The sequence below is a fragment of the Amborella trichopoda genome, chromosome 1 (genome assembly GCF_054954075.1).
Source record: "Amborella trichopoda isolate Santa Cruz 75 chromosome 1, AtrichopodaSantaCruz75HAP2 v2.0, whole genome shotgun sequence".
Lineage (NCBI taxonomy): Eukaryota > Viridiplantae > Streptophyta > Magnoliopsida > Amborellales > Amborellaceae > Amborella > Amborella trichopoda.
Window position 1 is genome coordinate 41,257,490 of NC_142336.1, and position 19,213 is coordinate 41,276,702.

The following is a 19,213-nucleotide window of genomic DNA, read 5'->3' on the forward strand; positions in this document are numbered from 1 at the left end:
CCAACTTATTAAGGTTAAATATTTGAAATATTTAGTAAATATTTGAATCAAGATTGTTTGATCCAAAAAATAAAGATTGAATATACTAAAATAGAAAGTAATATATATATATATATATATATATATATATATATATATATATATATATATATATATATATATATATATATATATATATATATATATATATATATATATATATATATATATATATATATATATATATATATATATATATATAAATGGAAGATATGACTCTAGCTCATCTCTTTGAATCTTGGTGGTGGATCAAAGAAATGGATGACTCAAATCTCTCACCCCATAAATCTTCCTAGATCGATGGTCAAGATTTGACTCTAGGAATTGAAACACCCCAAGGCATAGAAAATCTATAAAAAGAGGCTCTCCCACCTCATAAAATTCTTACACCTATTTTCTTTTATCTATAAGGGTTTCTCTCTCTCTTTCTCTCAACGGTCTCTCTATAAGTGGCACGTCACATCTAAGGCTTCAAGATCTCCAAGGGGGCATGCATAAGTAATCTCTCTCAAGCCAAGGGGGCACGTCACATCTAAGGCTTCAAGATCTCCAAGGGGGCATGCATAAGTAATCTCTCTCAAGCCAAGGGGGCATGCTCTAGTCATCTCTCTCTTGTTTCTAGGTGGCACGCTCAAGCTAACGTTAGCTTGTGGTGGTTTGATTTTTGGGTAGCAAAGGGGATGATCTTTCCATCTTTCTTTGATCTATTTCTCATCTCTCCAAAGATCAAGCCAAAGGGGCTTGAGCAAAACTAAGGCATTGAGGCCTTAGGTAGTTGGTTCTAGATTGATATCTATGACCCCAAAGATCAAGCCAAAGGGGCCTGAGCAAGACTAAGGCATTGGGGCTTTAGGTAGTTATAGTTAGTTCTAGATTGAGATCCATATGCCATTGAGAGGGTTTTGCCATATGTAGAAGAATCAAAAGACCGATCATAGATCTCAAACACCATCGGAAGGAGGATACTTTTTTATTTAATGAATTGTATTCCATAGTGGTAGCAAGTGAGAAAGAACCGTGTTTATTTTATTTTATTTATTTGTTTCAAGAGTTATTTGTTTGTAATTCTACAGTGCGAGTGGTCTTGCCAATGTAAGAATGAGAAAAATAAGAAAATTTTTAATTTATATATACCGTGCTTGATCAAATAGTGCAACTTTCAGTGTCACTCAACCCATGCTCATAAACCATGCAGTTCATCCAGGTTACATAAATCATGGACAATATTTTGATGTAAACTCTAGCACCGGTGTTCTCATTGACAACAAAAACTATGAAATTACTAATGCGACTCAAACCCCCTTTATTCTTACATAGTCATGAACAACAATGTTAGAAGAAGGCTCCCTATAACAACCATTGAGGTTTATATATAGCACAAAGAATAGCTTGTTACTTCTCTAAAAGAAAAATCATTTCATGTTCTGCATTCATAGCCATAGATCTCATCTCGCTTTGGGCATGCTTATGAGGATCCCTCTCGTGCGTTAGCAAGTTTATTGAATCCTTTAGACACTGAACCTCTTTAGTGAACTGATCACATATCAACCAGTCTACCAAGTCCCTTGGGTTATTCACCTTTCACCATCTCATCTAGGCCATAGCCTTCACACCTAGGGCCATCTCAACATCCACAACAAGCCATTATGATCAATAGAATCCATAACCCCATCTCTAATACAAAATGGTGCAAAACTAGAAGCGTGGACCATGAAAATGAGAGACCCATTCAGTAAAAACTCAAACTCGTCGATCACTCAAAGGATTAGCTTATCAAATGAGAGGAGGGAAACCACCTCCATTTCGTAAATCATGGTCAAAGAAGGTCAAAAGAAAGAAGAGGCTACCTTGGCATAGTCTGACCAATATAGACCTAAGAGCCTTCGAGCTTGTTGCAATGTGATGCAAATATCACTTCTTATGATATTTCTTTTTTATTAAAGGGTGTTTTTTATTGTAGAATATGGGTCCTTTATGGAGGTCTATAAAGATATTTTTAGACAGAGAAAACATAAGGAAAGAAGATAAAGGAAAAATAAAGGTGCAATGAAACTTTGGGAGGTAGAGATTGGGGTTTTTTGTTTAAACTCGAACGCCATCGTGGCTATCATATTGGGCCGAATTTGATCAAAATTTTCTTACGGCGGCAGTATTAGTCAATGGAAACAAAGCAATGATTCAATTGATGATGGGATTATGGTAGGAAATTTCTTTTGAGATTTATTTCTATATAGGAGAAAATTTCTATAAAACCCTAAGCTTGTAAATTTCTTCCTTAAGATAATGAATGCATCATTGTCCTCTTGCTCATGAACATAAACCATTTTGGGTGAACCACGTTAATCCATGTGTCTTCATCTTTTACTTGTGTTGTGGTTATAGTAATTTCTCATATTATTTATTTCTAGATTCTATAATTTTTTCAAATATATTGCACACATATTATTGTTCTTAGGGTATTTTATTTGGTTTGTAGGATTCATTATTGTGAGGTGCTGAACACATCAAGTAGGGATTTGTATTATCCCGAGTTGCCAATAAAGGTAATCGATATGGCCTTAGTTGCCAACAGAGCTCACTTAATCATCATTAAGAAAGGGAAATGAGCAATAGTCTTTCCAACTTTAACCACACCAATACTCCAAGTAGGGATGTACCTCTACACAAAACATGGCTCTTCTATATAACACTAATGTAGAAAGGAAGTTTCAAATCTCATTGATGAAAATATCATCAAGAACAGCCAAATTATAATGGATGTGGTTTGTATAAGGCGTCAATCTTAAGTAATCAAAGTAAGATGCACCTCCAAATCTTGTCAAAAGATGCAGTTCTAGTGCCAAAAACCCTTATGATGACGTAAGAATATATTTTCACCCTAATTATGAAATTTTAAAATCCAAGGATATAGCAGATCTCACAAAATTTTAAAAATGGATTGTGTTGATAATATATCACAAGATGCACTATTTTTAGGACTTCAAATCTTTTTCGTTTCATATTCATACATCTCATGGTCAAGAAGATCTATTATAGGTTTTTTGTTATTGAAATAAACATTTCGAATAGATTTTTGTGGTGCACCTTACTTCTACAATATAAGTTTGACACCTTTTACAAACTTTTTCCGATAACAATAAGAGTTCACATAGTACTTCAAACTTTGTGACCAAAATACCCTTAAAGAAACAATAAATTCATAGACTACCCTAGAACATCAATTTCCAGTGCATAAAAATCTCTATAACAAACTTCCCTAGTTCCAATCCCCCCCCCCCCCCCCCCCCTTCCCCCTCCGCTCCTTGACTCATGGGAACTCAAAACACATCAAGTAGGGATTTGTATTATCCCGAGTTGCCAATAAAGGTAATCCATATGGCCTTAGTTGCCAACAGAGCACACTTAATCACCATTAAGAAAGGGAAATGCGCAATAGTCTTTCCAACGTTGACCACACCAATACTCCAAGTAGGGATGTACCTTTACACAAAACATGGCTCTTCTATATAACACTAATGTAGAAGGGAAGTCTCAAATCTCATTGATGAAAATATCATCAAGAACTGCCAAATTATAATGGATGTGGTTTGTATAAGGCGTCAATCTTAAGTAATCAAAGTAAGATGCACCTCCAAATCTTGTCAAAAGATGCAATTCTAGTGCCAAAAACCCTTATGATGACCTAAGAATATATTTTCACCCTAATTACAAAAAATCCAAGGATATAGCATATCTCACATAATTTAAAAAATGGACTGCCTTGATAATATATCACAAGATGCACTATTTTTAAGACTTAAAATCTTTTTCGTTTCATATTCATACATCTCAAGGTCAAGATGATCTATTATAGGTTTATTGTTGTTGAAATAAACATTTCGAATAGATTTTTGCGGTGCACCTTACTTCTACAATATAAGTTTGACACCTTTTACAAACTTTTTCCAATAACAATAAGAGTTCACATAGTACTCCAAACTTTATGACCAAAATACCCTTAAAGAAATAATAAATTCATAGACTACCCTAGAACATCAATTTCCAGTGCATAAAAATCTCTATAACAAAGTTCCTTGGTTCCAATCTCCCCCCCACCCGACTCATGGTAACTCAAAATAGTAATCTTCTACTTTGGCTTATTGACTATATGGTAACTATACACCACTCTATTCCATCTTAGACTTTAAGTTAAGGAAAAAGTTTATATATGGTTGCAACCTTAAAATATAGAATTACAGATGCATCTCAAAAATCTATTTGACAAGGTTGTTTTAATGTTGAGAAAACCTCTAATTGATTATCTCAACATCGGGATATATGAATATGAAAAAAGAAAGATTTTGTATCCTAAAAATAGTGCATCTTGTAATACATCATCTAGACCCTCCATTTTCAAGATTTTCATATGTTTATAGATGTACTTAATTTTAACCATTTTTGGAGTTTAAAAATTTATAATTAGATATAAAAATAGATTTTGAGATAATCCTAAGGATTTTTTCATCAAAATTACATGTAACGATAAAAGTTGGAGGTACGCCTTAATTGGATTGTTTAAGGTTGCGACCTTATAGAAACCACACCGTTAAGTTAAAATCCAACTCTTTAATGGTATATTATGAAAGGATGCATTTTGCATAAGGTTGCAACTTTAAACGATTAAAGTAAGACGTACCTCTAAAGTTTGTCATAAGATGTAATTTTAGTGTCAAATTTTTTTAGGATGGCCCAAGAATCTATTTTAATCTCCAATTAATGAAATTTTAAAATTCGAAAATATTTCAAATCAGGCATATCTATAAACACATGAAAATCTTGAAAATAGATGTATTACAAGATGTACTATTTTTGTGACTTATTTATTTATTTCCATTTTTCCATATATCATGATGTTAAAATGATCAATTAGACATTTTTCTGACATTAAAATAACCCTTTGATGTATTTTTTAGATGCACCTTATTTCTACAATTTAAAGCGACAACCTGATATAAACTTTTTCCATTATAAAATGACACTCAACAAATAATGCAATTCCAAACAGTTCCTACTTCAAATTCAAAATATGAAATTCAGTCCATTGACCCTTTGACGTGATTCACATCAAAACGACACTACTAGAGAAATATATGACATATTTAGATTGAAAATGGAGTTCGAGAGATAAATAACATGGTTAGAGACAGCAACAAAGGACACAGAGAGAGAGAAAATGGAATTAAAGGGCAAACGGGCACTTAGAGATACTAGAATTAGAGAGAGAAGTGTATGAATAGCAAGAGTATTTAGAGAGAGAGAAAATGGTAGGAGAGAAAAAGAAGAGAGAGAACATGTAGGAGAGAAAAATTAGAGAGAGAGAGAATGTATCAATAGATAGAGAAGCAACACGACTAGATAGAAAAATAGCATGGTTATAGAGAGTTATAGAACATGAGCATAGTTAGAGAGGAAATTGACACATCTATGTATTGAAAAAAGTTAAGGAAGAGAGGATATCGATAGAGAAAGGGCATGATTAGATAGAGAAAAAAAAGTTAAATAGAGAAAAAGGAGTTAAATAGAGTTAGCGAGAGAGAAAGGACAAACGAAGGAAAAGAAAGGCAGATAAGTGAACCTTCATGGGGATGAAATCTGGAGGTTCTTATTTTCTTTATTTTACTTTTTTTTAACTTTTTTGTTTTCTGTCTAATCATGTCATTTCTCTATCTATATCCTCTCTTTCTCTAACTTCTTTTAATATGTAAATGTGTCATTTTCCTATCTAACTATCCCATTCTCTATAACTCTCTATGACCATGCCATTTCTCTCTCTAGTTGTTTTTCTATCTAATTATGGTAGAAAGAATGGTATAAAAAAAATGTTATCTATTATAATATTTAAACTACCGTAATATTACGTCAAGCTATTATGGTATTTTAATTATCGTAATAATACTTCAAGTTATTACGATATTTTAATTACCGTAATATTTCAAGTTAGTTCGGTATTTTAATTACCGTAAAACTTAATATGAATTACGGTAAAAACGACTACCGTGAAAGCCATTTTCTTCCAAAAAAAACCTGAAATTGAAAAAAAAAAGGTGTAGACGAGGTTTTTAAAAGTTGGGATTTTTTTTCCACTTAAGCTAAAATATAGGTATATTTACGATAATTATCGTTGTATCTTTTGTTTACCTGAACAAGGAAAAAGTTTATATAGAGCCGAGGCTCTAAACAATCAAATTAGAATCCACCTCAAAAATTTCACTATAAGAGGTTGTTTTGATGGCCAAATATCCTCAACTTGATCATCTCAACATCAAGATGTATGGACATGATAAAAAAAAAAAGATTTCAAGTTTTGAAAATAGTGCATCTTGTAACGCATTTTTGGACCCTCAATTTTCAAGATTTCATAGATCTGCTCAATCTACTCTACTTTTGAAGCTTTGAATTTTATAATTAAAGATGAAAATATATTTTAAGGTTATTCTAAAGATTTATCTTATCGAAAGCATATTTCTTGATACTATTTGAAGGTGCGCATTACTTTGATTGTTTAGAGCCTCGATTCTATACAAACCACACCCCGGGCATAATTTTTTTTCTTGCCTTAGATTTATACGTAATAATGAAAGGACATGGTTCCTATGTGGCCTGCCCGCATATTGTAGAAATACGGGCTTGGAAATAAATATTTTTTAAATATAATTTGATCCTAATTTTTTAAAAATATATAATATTTAACATGGAGATCATGCATATGAATAAAAAAAAAATTAAAAACTAAAAATAACAATTATATTAAAAAACATTTGCACCGTTGGTGACGATTGTTTTCAGATGGACCACCAATTTGCATCCATCTTAAAAGATGAATGCTTTGTACCTTTGAACCGCATGTTGTAGAAATGTGTTCAAGCCCGCATGGAACAATTTTCCATAATGAAATGGATTTACATCTGACTTTTTCCATTTAACAAATCGCGAATTGCACGTGCAACACAGTAGTATAATGCTTCACAAGTTCGCAGTTAATATTCCATTTCGCATGACCTGGGTCGGTTTGAAGTCTGGGCAACGACAAATAAATAAAAAAGTACTAAAAATGAGGGGCATGGATTGATAGATTTAAATTCAAGAAGTGGTCATTGCAATCAATTTCCCAACACATGCTCATGTAACTTTTAAAGGGGAAAAAAATAAGGATACAAAACTACTCCCTTATTTGGATTAGGAGTATAATATTGCACAAGTACATAGTGAATGCTTCTCGGTTTCGTAAAGGCTGGTTTGAACTTCGAAGTTTGCCTTTGCATATTCTCAAATTTGGTAGCATACCCAAGTCATTCAATTTGACATCTGATAGAGATTACAATCATTTTTGTCTGTCAGCTTTTAAATCAGGTGGTTATAAGTGTCATTTAATAGACTCAAAGTTCAAAATAAAAAAAATTTCGAACTTCATAACATACTCCAAGTCATCCAATTTGATATTTAATGGTTATGAGTGATTGTGACCGCCTTTATAAAAAAAGGTAAAGGATTCATTATCCTGTTTTTGAAATCCGGGCTACCAACAAATAGATAAAAAAAAAAAGTGATAAAATAAGATAAATGGACAAAAGATAGGGAATGTGAAAGCTCTAAAAGTTGGGGAATAATGACCCCTTGGATGGTTGCTTGGGGCTGGTGCAAACAAAAGGCTTCACAATGAGGATGGATCTTGATTGTTATAAACAAAGCGGCATTGCAATGATTTTTATAAGAGATGGATATCTAATGGCCTTACACTTTGGATATACAGGCTGTACTCATGCAACTTTAGAAGGGGAAAAATAAGGATGCAAATTCTTATTTGCAAAACACATTCTCTCTCTACTCTCTCTCTAGAAGGAAGAGAGTGAGAGGTGTTATTTTAGGGAGACATTGTTTTTTCTATTCATTAAAGTGATTAAGCCAGATACATATGAGGTATTTATGCTCTGCATTAATATAGTAATGAATCTGAGGAAAAGGAAAAATTAGTGGGCATTCCCATAATCATTGTTATATTTAAATTAATGGGTTCATATTATCTATATGTAATTTCTACTTATTTTTAAGGGGTTTTCACCTATGCTGTATAGAAATGGACATGTGCCTTTTTTTGATATGGATGAGAGTGTCAAAAACATAAATCCAAAAAAAATATCATCTAAATATGACACATTTATACAATATGTAGATGTCTACTACATATGTGCATACATCTATATATACATATGTTGAAATTTATATTTAGTTCACATCTACATTTACATATACTACAATTCATATGTCATAACAATAATAAAGCACTACAAAAAAAAGAAATTAAATTAGTAGCCCCAAAGATTTTACTTTGTGAATCAAGACAAGGGCAACAATATAGCAAACAAAAAATTTTAATATTAAAAATTTGAGATAAGGACAAGTACACTTTGTAGAGAAATGTCTTACAAAATTTAAAGACTATCAACTAGGCTCATTTCACCGAACCCACTAATGGCTCGGTGAAATCATTATACAAGTGCACATAAGAAACCGCAAGTTGGATAGGGAGAAACACAAGGTTTATTGGTACTTGAATTAAAAACATACTTTTATTTTATAAGAATAGTGATTTATATAAGCCTAGGTAAGAAAATAAAAGATATTATTTTATTTCATTTCAAACCAATTTTTTAATTTCAAAACAATTTTGTTTTTAAATAATATATTATTCCCCTAACATTGAATTTTTTTTTTTATGATAGATATGTGGAAAAGGGATTTCTTATATCGATAGTAGTAATGGAACTCAAGATATTATATTGTGAGAGAAAAATTCCGTTTTTATACAAAAAAAAAAAAAAAGCCGAACTGTTTTAAAAAAGTGACACACCATTGGACACTTCATAGGGGTGCCATATTCATTCGCACGTTCATGTCTACGAACTATCGACACATAGTTGGACCCTCAAACACATGCATGTTTCATTGGTTTTCACCACTTCAAGGATATTTTACTACAATGCAATGACAATGACCTGGGAGTAGTTGCTCGAGTCACTTAGACTAGACAGGGTGCTCTGCAGAGTCCAGTTTGATACCTTAGGACTCGTCCAAGACTCATGGACTCTATTATTTGTTATGAGTTGTCTACTTCAATTAGTCAGATCGCTGGCCCGGGCTTAGGACCAAACTTGAGTTTCATATTTTTTTTTTTATAAAAAAAGTCACAAAATGTTGGAAAAATTACGTATGAACATTAAAACTAATGGAAAAATAAGGAGTGATCCATATTTTCTCTAATATTATATAGAGGGTCGGTACCCTCGTATTTTTTATTTTTTCAAGTTTGTCCTTTGGCCATATGTTACTAACATCGAACCGGTTTTATTTTTTATTTTATTTTTTTATTTTATTTTTTTATTTATTTTTTTAATTTTTTTTTCAAAGGTAAGGTTGTATCACGTGTTTTAGGGTATTTCGGACCAATCCAATATCCTAATTTTTGGAATGCCCTAAAGTTTAGTCAGTCTGACGTTGGTAACATAGGACTGCTCTGCCTCTTTTAATTGCTAAAATTTAAGGTAATTAGGCCATCAAAGGGGTCATGAAATTCCCTAAAAGATAGGACACAACCCTACATTTGAGAAAATTTAAAAAAGGAAATAAAATAAAACATGTATGATAACATAGGACTGGGAGACAAGCTTGAAAAATTATTAAAATGCTGGGGGACCGACCCTTCACATAATTTTTGTGAAAAAAATGGATCTTTTTATATATTTCTATTTCTTTTTGGGTGCGGACCTAATTTTTCCTAAAATACTTAATCTGGAAAGAACTATTTCTCCGTTTTTAGTTTCATCACTATGCATATTTAGAGGACTTTTTGAGGGGAGGAACTCCAAGGGGTGAGCAGTTGTTCGTATGATATTTGAACCAAACACATGGAGTATAGAATGTGGACTCACTCATTATTCTCTATTAAAAGCTAAATGAAGCAACAAGTACGAAAGTGAAGAGATGACATTTTACTTGTACAAATAATATATTTCGACTTTGGTCTTGTGGTAACTGGTTGGAGATCAAAGTTTGCATAAGGGAATGAAGGCCAGGGTTCAAATATTGAAGGCAAGGGTTCAAATTTTGAAAATTTTCCTTAGTAGACCATGGGAGTAGCTTTTATCTTTTCTCCACAAATAGTTCACGTTTTCTCATGATTTTCAATAACCAAAGAGTGCTAAGAAAATGGAATAAGGACTCGTGTGATCTAACCAGAGTATATATTCGTTTCTTTTTTTTTTCAATTCTTTTCTTTTTTTTCATGGCTTAGATCACTTATAAGTAGTCTTTTTTACAATAAATCAACTTCAGATAAAATAAAAAAAAGAATACAATTAGGATCTCAAAAACTTGAAGTCATTCAAAACCGTTCTTTCAATAACAAAGAAAAGACACAACCTATGCTTGGGAATAAAAAACACAAGAAGCAAAAAACAAAAAAGAGTATCGGAGATTATCTCAACCGGGCTTATTAAACCCACACTAAGTCACCACCTTCCAATGGCATAGAAGCAATGATCAACCTTCAATCTCTATCAGGAAGCAATTTAAGTCAAGCCAAACCAATAGAACATGAGCAATGATCAACCTTCAATCTCTATCAGGAAAGCAAGTTTAGGTCAAGCCAAACCAAATAAAACATAAACCCCTTTCAATCACAAAACTCAAACATAGGTGATCCCCTTTTGATAAAAGATGGGAGAGATGCGAGAACTCTATGAGAGCAAGAGAGTGGCGCGTGCCCCTTGATTTTCATAAGGGGGAGAAAGAGAGAGAAACTTTCCAAGAGAATCAGAGAGAGGTTTCTAAGAGTGGGGCATACCCTTACGAGAAATATGAGAGAGATAGAAACTTTAGAAGTAGAGCATATTAGGTAGGGTGCTCCCCTTTTATAGTGCATCAAGGGTTGTAGGATTTCTTAGTGTTTTCCATAGCTTGCTTCTTCATGTGATATTGAATATGCACCATTGATCTTTGATGACTTGTGGGGTGAGAGATATGAGCCGTCCATTTCATAGATAGGCCATCAAAATCATATGAAAGGTGCTAGAACCACTATCCACCACTTCATAAATTATTTTTCCATCAATTAATTCAAATAAAAAAAGGGAAAATTGCAAAAAAAAAACCCATACCCACCCAACTTTTCCTAGCGAATATTCCCTACAAAAGTTCATTTTTTTTAATGAAAATTACCCTTCCCTCACATAACAAATTATTTTCATTGGAGAAGACAGTCCGGCATTTTAAACAGGCAGTCCAGCGTTTCATGGTGGCGGTCCGGCTTTTCATGGTGGCAGTCCGATGATTATTTTTTGCTGGAATGGACGGTTCGACGTTTTGAAGTTGTAGTCCGCCATTTTGAAAGAGTAGTCCAACTTTTTGATATGGCGGTCCGGCATTTTGAAGGGCAGTCCGACATTTTGAAGTAACGGTCTGATGTTTTGAAGTGAGCAGTTCGACGTTGTACAAGTGCGATCCGGCGTTTCCTTTTATTGAGATCCGAAAATGATTTGTTACATGAGGGAAGGGTATTTTCGTCAAGAAAAAATTTAACTTTTTGTATAAGGGGTATTTACTAGAAAACATGATTTTTTTGTAAGAAGTTGCTAGGAAAAGTTGGGTGGGGGTAAAGTGCATAAAATTTTTGAAGGGGTTTTTATAATTTTCCCAAAAAATAATATATAGTAATATCTTGCTTTCTTATTTTATGCTCAAGCCTTCTCACACATACCAAAAATTGATTCAAAATTTCCTCAAGGCTTAAGCTTTCCAAAACATAACTTACTTATTCCTCAAGGAAAGAGCTTGAGGTCTTCAAATTAGAAACTCCTCAAGGTGGGGCATGCCACCCTAGGTGGCACACAATGGGCTCCACCGAATTGTCATGGTGGGCCCATTTATATTCTTGGGTCTCCCATGCAATATAAAAATTATTAAAATAAATATTATGATTTTAAAAAATTCATAAAATCATATTTGAATAATTAAATCAATGTAAAATCAATATCCCTGCTTTTACAAATCTAAATTTGATAAATAAAATATCCAGAGATTTTAAAAAATTCAAATAAGATTTCTAAAAATCATATATTATTAAAATAAACATTTATTAAAAAGGGTTCCTCGATTTACCCAAAAAAGTAAAAAAAAAAAAAGTCTTCGTTCTCAAACCAAGGTATTATGTTCATTATTTTTTTCATTTTTATGTTCAACTATGGCTTTATTTTTGTTCATAACATTATACACTCTTTCATTTTAATACTATTGATTTATCTTTGGGTGTAGTTTGCATAAGGTCACAACCTTAAACAATCAAATTAAGGTGCACTTCCAAACTTTGTTATGAGATGCAATTTTGGTGCTAAAAATGCTTAGGATGGCATAAGAATCTAATTTTATCTCTAATTAGAAAATCTTAAACTTCAAAAATAGTTCAAATCAAGGAAGCCTATAAACATATGAAAATCTTGAAATAAATGATCCAAATAGTTGTTACAAGATGTAGTATTTTTAAGACCTGAAATCTCTTTTTTTTTTTTTATATCTATACATCTTGATGCCGACACGATCAATTAGATATTTTTCCAACATAAAAAAAGCCTTTTTCGAAAGATTTTAAAGGTGCACCTTAATTCTATAATTTAAGGTACCAACCTTATATAAACTTTTTCCATTTCTTTTTGACCTAGACCCAATCCAGTGGGCAGAGACCCAAGTCCACCCTGGACCCCGTCGGGTCAAGGACAACAATGGAGCCACACTTGCCCGTTTAGACCCTTAAAATTCAATCCCCACATAAACTCACCAAAGATGGAATGGTCAAAACTATAGGTTTGATCACCAATATCCTCTACAAGAGCACCTCCCATCCTTGAAATGGTGGAACCGATTAGGATCTCTGAGCACAATCTCTCTCCCCATCTCTCTAGAAACAAACTTTGCAACTTCGTGACAATCTCCACACACCCTAAGGTTTTTAGCCACTCTAATGGTTGCACCCTTTGGCAGTTTCAATAGCCCAAAAGCAATGGCAAACCTCTCACTATGCTCACAAAGGGCCTCTCCCTTAGCCTTCTCATCCTCACCCAGCAACAAAGCATACCTCCTCTTAACAACATAACCTTCCGCCTCCATTTTCAATCTTAGAGACTCCATTAACATCCGCATTTCCATATCTTCACGATGCGACCTATCTCCCGAAACAAAGACGTGGACCCTCCCTTTTATCTCCATCCAACTACAGCCCGGATTCTTACGTAGCCCTCGCTTGCTCATCTTTTCCCTAATCTTCTTCACCCCCTCCCATTTCTCTGCCTCTGAATATATGTTTGATAAGAGCACGTAATACCCTGTGTTTTCCGGTTCTAATTCGAATACGTGCTCTGCAACTTTCTCAGCGAGCCCCACATTGCGATGGACCCTACATGCATGGAGTAATGCACCCCATATTGTGGAATCGGGCTCCATTGGCATGTTCTTGATGAACCTATATGCATCTTCTAAATGTCCTGCCCTTCCTAGAAGATCGACCATGCATGCATAATGTTGAGGCTCAGGCACAATGCCATGGTCATGCATCATGGCCCCGAAGAATTTCCAGCCTTCCATGACCAAACCCGCATGGCTACATGCATAGAGGATTGCGGTGAAGGCGACTGAGTCCAATTTGATTCCGGCCTCTTGCATTTGAGTGAAAAGCATGATGGCATGCTCGCCATGACCATGCATGCCGTACCCCGCGATCATCACAGTCCATGACACCAAATCCCTCTCAACCATCCTTTCAAATAGGGATCGGGCATATAACATGATCCCACATTTCACATACATATCCATGAGGGCATTGGCCACAAACTTGTCTGAGAAAGCACCGGTTCTTATTGTATAGGCATGGACTTCTCGGCCTCTTTCAAAGGCAGATAGGCCTGCTAAAGCAGGGAGAATGCATGCCATGGTTATCGAATTAGGCCGCGTCTCATGTTGCATTTGGGCAAATAGGCCTAGGGCTTCATTAGGGAGGCAGTTTTTGGTGCAACCACCAATCATGGCATTCCATGAGATGATATCTTTGAAATTCATGCCATTGAATACACGCCTAGCATCAGCCATGCTGCCGCACTTTGCATACATGTCAATAAGAGCATTAGCAACAAAAAGATCTGAATCCAAAGCATTTCTCTTAACATAAGCATCGATGGCCCTGCCATGATCTAGAGACCCACCATGTGAACACGCATGTATGATGCTAGTAATGGTGAAAAGGTCGGGCTTAACTCCTTCTGTTTCCATTTCAGAGAACATTTCAATCGCCTTTTGAAACTGTGCCTGTCCACCATAGCCTTGTATCATAGAAGTCCAAGACACAGCAGTTCTTTGAAGCATTCTATCAAACACCTTCATAGAATAACTAAAACAATCACACTTTGAATACATGTCTATTAAAGAATTCAAGACATTGATCTCTCGGTCCGAACCACTTTTAAAAACATAAGCATGCAGCTGTTTCCCCTGAACTAAACAACCCAACTCTGCACAAGCTGGAATTAGAGTAACCAAGGTAGCTGGATCAGGTAGAAATCCACAATCCTGCATTTCTCGAAAAGCTTCTATTCCTTTTCGAGTCATATTATTCGATATATAACACCCAATAATTGAATTCCACGATATAATATCTCTCTGAGACATCTCTTCAAACACTAGTCTTGCGGCTCCTGTCTGCCCACATTTCGAGTATAAAGATATAAGCGAGTTACCCACTGTTGTAAAAGATTCAAACCCTGTCACGATTATGTAACCATGAACTTGCTCACCGTGCCTAATACTTTTCATTGAGGCACAACATTTCAAAATACGTGTAAAGGTAAAAGAATCAGGCTTGAATCCTAAGACAATCATCTTTTGGAACATGGAGAAGCTTTCCATGTAGTTTCCAATCCTTGTGTACTTATTCATTATCATATTCCAGAGAAAAGTGTTCTCCTTTGCGATCCCGTCGAAAACTCTTCGTCCCTCATTTAAATCCCCACATTTTAGATACATGAACACCAGCTTGGCACCCAAAGTGCTGTCTAATTTGATCCCAGAAGAAGCTATTTTCAAATGGATTCGTTTGCCGTCTGAGAGCGATTTGCAGTCGGCACAGAGTTGCAGAAGGCAAGAATAAGTATCCAAATCTAGCCCAGGAGCATCGACAAAATCCATGGCCTCCCTTAATTTCCGATCTCTACATAAAATCAAAACTTCTTTATTTATATTTGCCGAGAATTGTTGAGCATTGGAGCTTGACTCCTGGTGTTTTACGGCATGCGTCCTGATGGGTCTCAAGTAGGGACAGGAGTTATGGGAATGTAAGGTGGGTTTGAAGAAAATTGCATCAGTTCTAATGGGTTTTTCCTGCTGTTTCTCACATGGTGAAGGACAGGTGAGATGAGCTCTAGAGACGTGCAGAGTTCCCATATCTTGGGCTCTCAAGTACGCTGATGTTTAGTCTCAATCGAAAGACTGAACCACATTAAGATGGTCAGGCATTTGATGGAGCTGGAAAATTTGAATCTCTCTCTCTCAACTCTGCGCTGACTGCAATTCGGAAAATAAACCCAGCCAGGTCCTTCTCCGCAAAATCCCTTTGCGAAGTGATTAGACTTTCAGGAAGGTACAGCTATACACTCGCAAGTATGTATGGGGTAGGTAGAGGTATACACTCACAAGTATGTATGAGGTTGTTTGCAAAGAGATTGTAAATATTTTATACACGAAGTTCACAATCATTTCTATCCATTAAATGTCAAATTGGATGGTTGGGAGTGAATCAGATAAGTATGAAAATTAGGCTATTCAATAACACTCTTACAACCTCTATGTACAAAAGATAGACAATGCCTTGGAGTGGCAATGAGTCGGGTATAGGTGGGGTCCGAACCTGGACCCATACTCGAGTAGATCCGGGTTTAGGTTTTGGACCCGGACCCGACCCGGCGGGTCCAAAAGTTAGACTCATACTTGTACCCAGGTCTCAGGCCTACCCAATGGGTCTCGAGTCCATTATCACCCTCACTATGAGCTTACTTTTTTTGTTTTTTTTGCCCTTTTATTTACCATCATATATCCGTATTATTGGCAATAAGATCACAATCACTTGCTATTAGATTCATGCCGTGTGATTTATCGTTTAATAGCCAAAGATGACTACTGGTCCTAATTATATACGATCCTTGATACAGCCAAATGTATACGGCTTAAAGTAAAATATTTTATCTCTAACAGTATAGAGGTACAAGTCGGGTCCAGTTGAACCCAGATCTATATAGCGTTTGGGAGCAAGTTTTAGACCTAGACCCAACCTGACGGGTCCAAATACTAGACCTATACCCGATCCGTATCTGATATACCTGATGGGTCCCGATTCGGGTCCAGAGTTGGGCTTTCTTAGTGGGTAGGGACAACGCCTTGTCAATCGAATAATTGAGAAAGAGATGAATGATTATTACAAATAGATGCCCCTTCGCGTAGACAGGACATTAAAACTAATGAACATCCTTTTCCTCCATTGTTCATTTCCACACAATTTTTGTGGGCGGCTCTTCAACAAAGGGGCTCTTGAACAAAGTACAGTGTAACTAGGTTATGCCAAGATATGTGCAGCAACTGCTGACATAACCATGCTCTATGCCTTTTTGATAGGTTTTTTTGATCTGTCAGCTTTAGAAGGAGAGGAATAGAAGAACCTTTAAAAATAGAGCTCGAGACATACCGCAGATCAAGCAAGCTATTCACAAACATATCATCTTCTCGGCGTAGTCCACTATAGAGTTCAAGGATGTTCCCAGAGAAAATTTTGACACCAATCTTCGAGAACTGCTTTATCTTAGAAAGCACAAGGTGAGGAAATCAGGTCCTTGGCATCCCCTCCTAATGCACTGGTTGAAACCAAATTTCAATGGTAGTGTAAAATGTAATAAGGCAATTGCAGGGTATAGGGGTATGTCGAGGAATGAGGGGAGAAACTATTTGGACTTACCAGGGCCTTGGATGCTTGTCAGACGCCACACCCATTGCATTAAATTTTTTAGTTTGAGATTAGATCACCAATTTTAAAGAATGTTGATTCTGCTAATGTTATCAAATGCTGAAAATATCCAACTACTGCCTGTCACGCGTAGAGTGTAGTCATGGACGAGATCCAATTTATGTTGAGGGATAAAAAAAATTTTGCACGTCAATGGCGAACAAAATTCTGCGGCTTACGACCTAGAGAAAATCTCTTCCTTGCTATTTGCTATAATCGCAGCTTCTTTCCTACTTTTTGGTGGCAATTCTTTGCGGTCTTTTTCTTTTTAACTAGGTAGTTTTTCATTTTCTTAATGAAATTTTGTTAAAATTCACCAAATAAAAAACCAATATTCTTTTCTGTAACTGCCGTTTGTTGGATATTCTTGAGAATACGAACATGTAGTCCCTACAATTGTCATGCAAAGGAAACCATTAGAAATAACATAATCATTTTAGTCACAAGAAAGAATAAGAACACGTACTTCTTTTACATGCGTGGCATGTATGAACTCGCTCAGTGACTTGTCTTAGATAATATGTTAAAAACAAGTTATTTAACAATATCCACCAAAATGCAACATGTGAATTTCTTTATTTAGGCATTGCCATTTTAAATGAAACAAAACTGTATTTCTCTGTTCTTCACAAAAACAATTTAGTATGATCACTTCAGTAATAGATTCCATAAAATTCCCTCTCCACATTCTTTCTCCAAATTGTCTGAATAGTAACAGAAAGAAGAAACGTCTGGACTCATGATTGGCCATTTAAATACGCCATAAAGTATCAAAGAAATAAGAAGGCACTTCAATTAGTATAAAACATATGACGCAAGAATTCAGTAGGACACAGCGACATCTGTTTGTTATTTTACATGTGATATGGAAGCATCAAACACGCATAAAGCACCCATTTTTGAAGTATCCCGTGCAACAAACACTAAATCAGGCATTTAGCACAAAATACAAAATTAGCTCTCCCTCTCTCTCTCCCCCCCCCAACCCCCAACAAAAAAGATATGAAAAGAAAGAAAAAAAACACGTATTTTGTGTCCTTCTTGACTGTACGAGCAAGTAATTAATGTATAAGTGAAATTCTCGAGTATTGAAGCAACTTTACACCAAGCAGAGATCATGTCAAGCGTAGGTCTGATCATCTTGACCTTTGGAATAAACAGCAGTGAATTACCCATGAACATAAAGGGTGGTGAAATTGAGGATCGTGTTTTTCTTCATCCACTTCCTGAGGCATGAATGATAATTAACTTTCATTCTGTGAATTTGCCACAGTGGACCCTCACTTGCCTATGACACTGTATAAACCTTTACAATTTTGGATGTGTCACACACCACCACATTTTCTGAATCATTTGGAGTGGTACATAACCAATTAACCTGTAAAAGGCAAACTATTTAACAATAGGCGGAAAAAGGACCATACCATGGTGGGCAGAGTTCTCTTAACAAATTCTGAAAGCATATTCATTTTCTTAATACATAAGAGTATTGAAAGAGGTAAGTTTTGACAAATACAAATGACAATAATTTGCTCATGTAGCATGCTATTCATCAAGCCATACTCATATAAAAAATAAATAGGAAGCCAGCACATGATATCTAACTCAGAGTCAAATGACCATGAGATGCTTGTATTAACTCAGCAAACATGTCAAGTTATATCCAAGATTTTACGACATAAGCTCTGGGGTATATGTGTGTGCTGATAGACTTAGAACAAGGGTAACAAGAGTACTGTGACATTCACATCTGGAGTTGCTGTCTATTTCTCATACCATTGCACATTGTTGGAAATTTGTGCATAAACCCCACAAAATAGAATAAAAAGAGTTTGAGACATTATTTAAAACATACATTTCTTGAATAAAAACATAACGGTTCTGTAACTTGCAAGATTCAGATCTAAAACTCACAGTCGAGAAAAAAAATATAACATATCTAATATAAATTCTTTACTGATTTACTCTGTTTCACAACTCGAAGTTTCTGTATTTCCATCAATTTTATGACTAGCAATAGTCTTGTGGCTATGTTTGATAATCTCTCTT

At 35.1% G+C, this 19,213-nt stretch overlaps 2 protein-coding genes across 12 annotated transcripts in view; both read right to left on the reverse strand.

Moving 5' to 3' along the window:
• Window positions 1-12,550: 12,550 nt before the first annotated feature.
• Window positions 12,551-16,237, reverse strand: DOT4 (Pentatricopeptide repeat (PPR) superfamily protein). Its single transcript, XM_011631080.3, has one exon. It carries the CDS (start codon window positions 15,553-15,555, stop codon window positions 12,937-12,939), a length of 2,619 nt encoding a protein of 872 aa, XP_011629382.1. The 5' UTR covers window positions 15,556-16,237; the 3' UTR covers window positions 12,551-12,936.
• A 1,697-nt stretch (window positions 16,238-17,934) lies between these two features.
• LOC18425636 (Transducin/WD40 repeat-like superfamily protein) overlaps window positions 17,935-19,213 on the reverse strand; it is a 66,575-nt gene continuing 65,296 nt past the window's right edge. For all 11 annotated transcript variants that reach the window (XR_016046984.1, XR_016046981.1, XM_088855028.1 and 8 more), the window contains one exon: window positions 17,935-18,542. Coding sequence is in view for 9 of the 11 variants with exons in the window: in XM_088855028.1 (XP_088711154.1) it covers window positions 18,453-18,542 (90 nt within the window). In the remaining 2 variants the exon portion in view is untranslated. The remainder of the gene's footprint in view (window positions 18,543-19,213) is intronic.

Coding starts and splice junctions, on each gene's coding strand:
- DOT4 (XM_011631080.3), bottom strand. CDS start 15,555: ATGGGAACTCTGCACGTCTCTAGAGCTCATCTCACCTGTCCTTCACCA.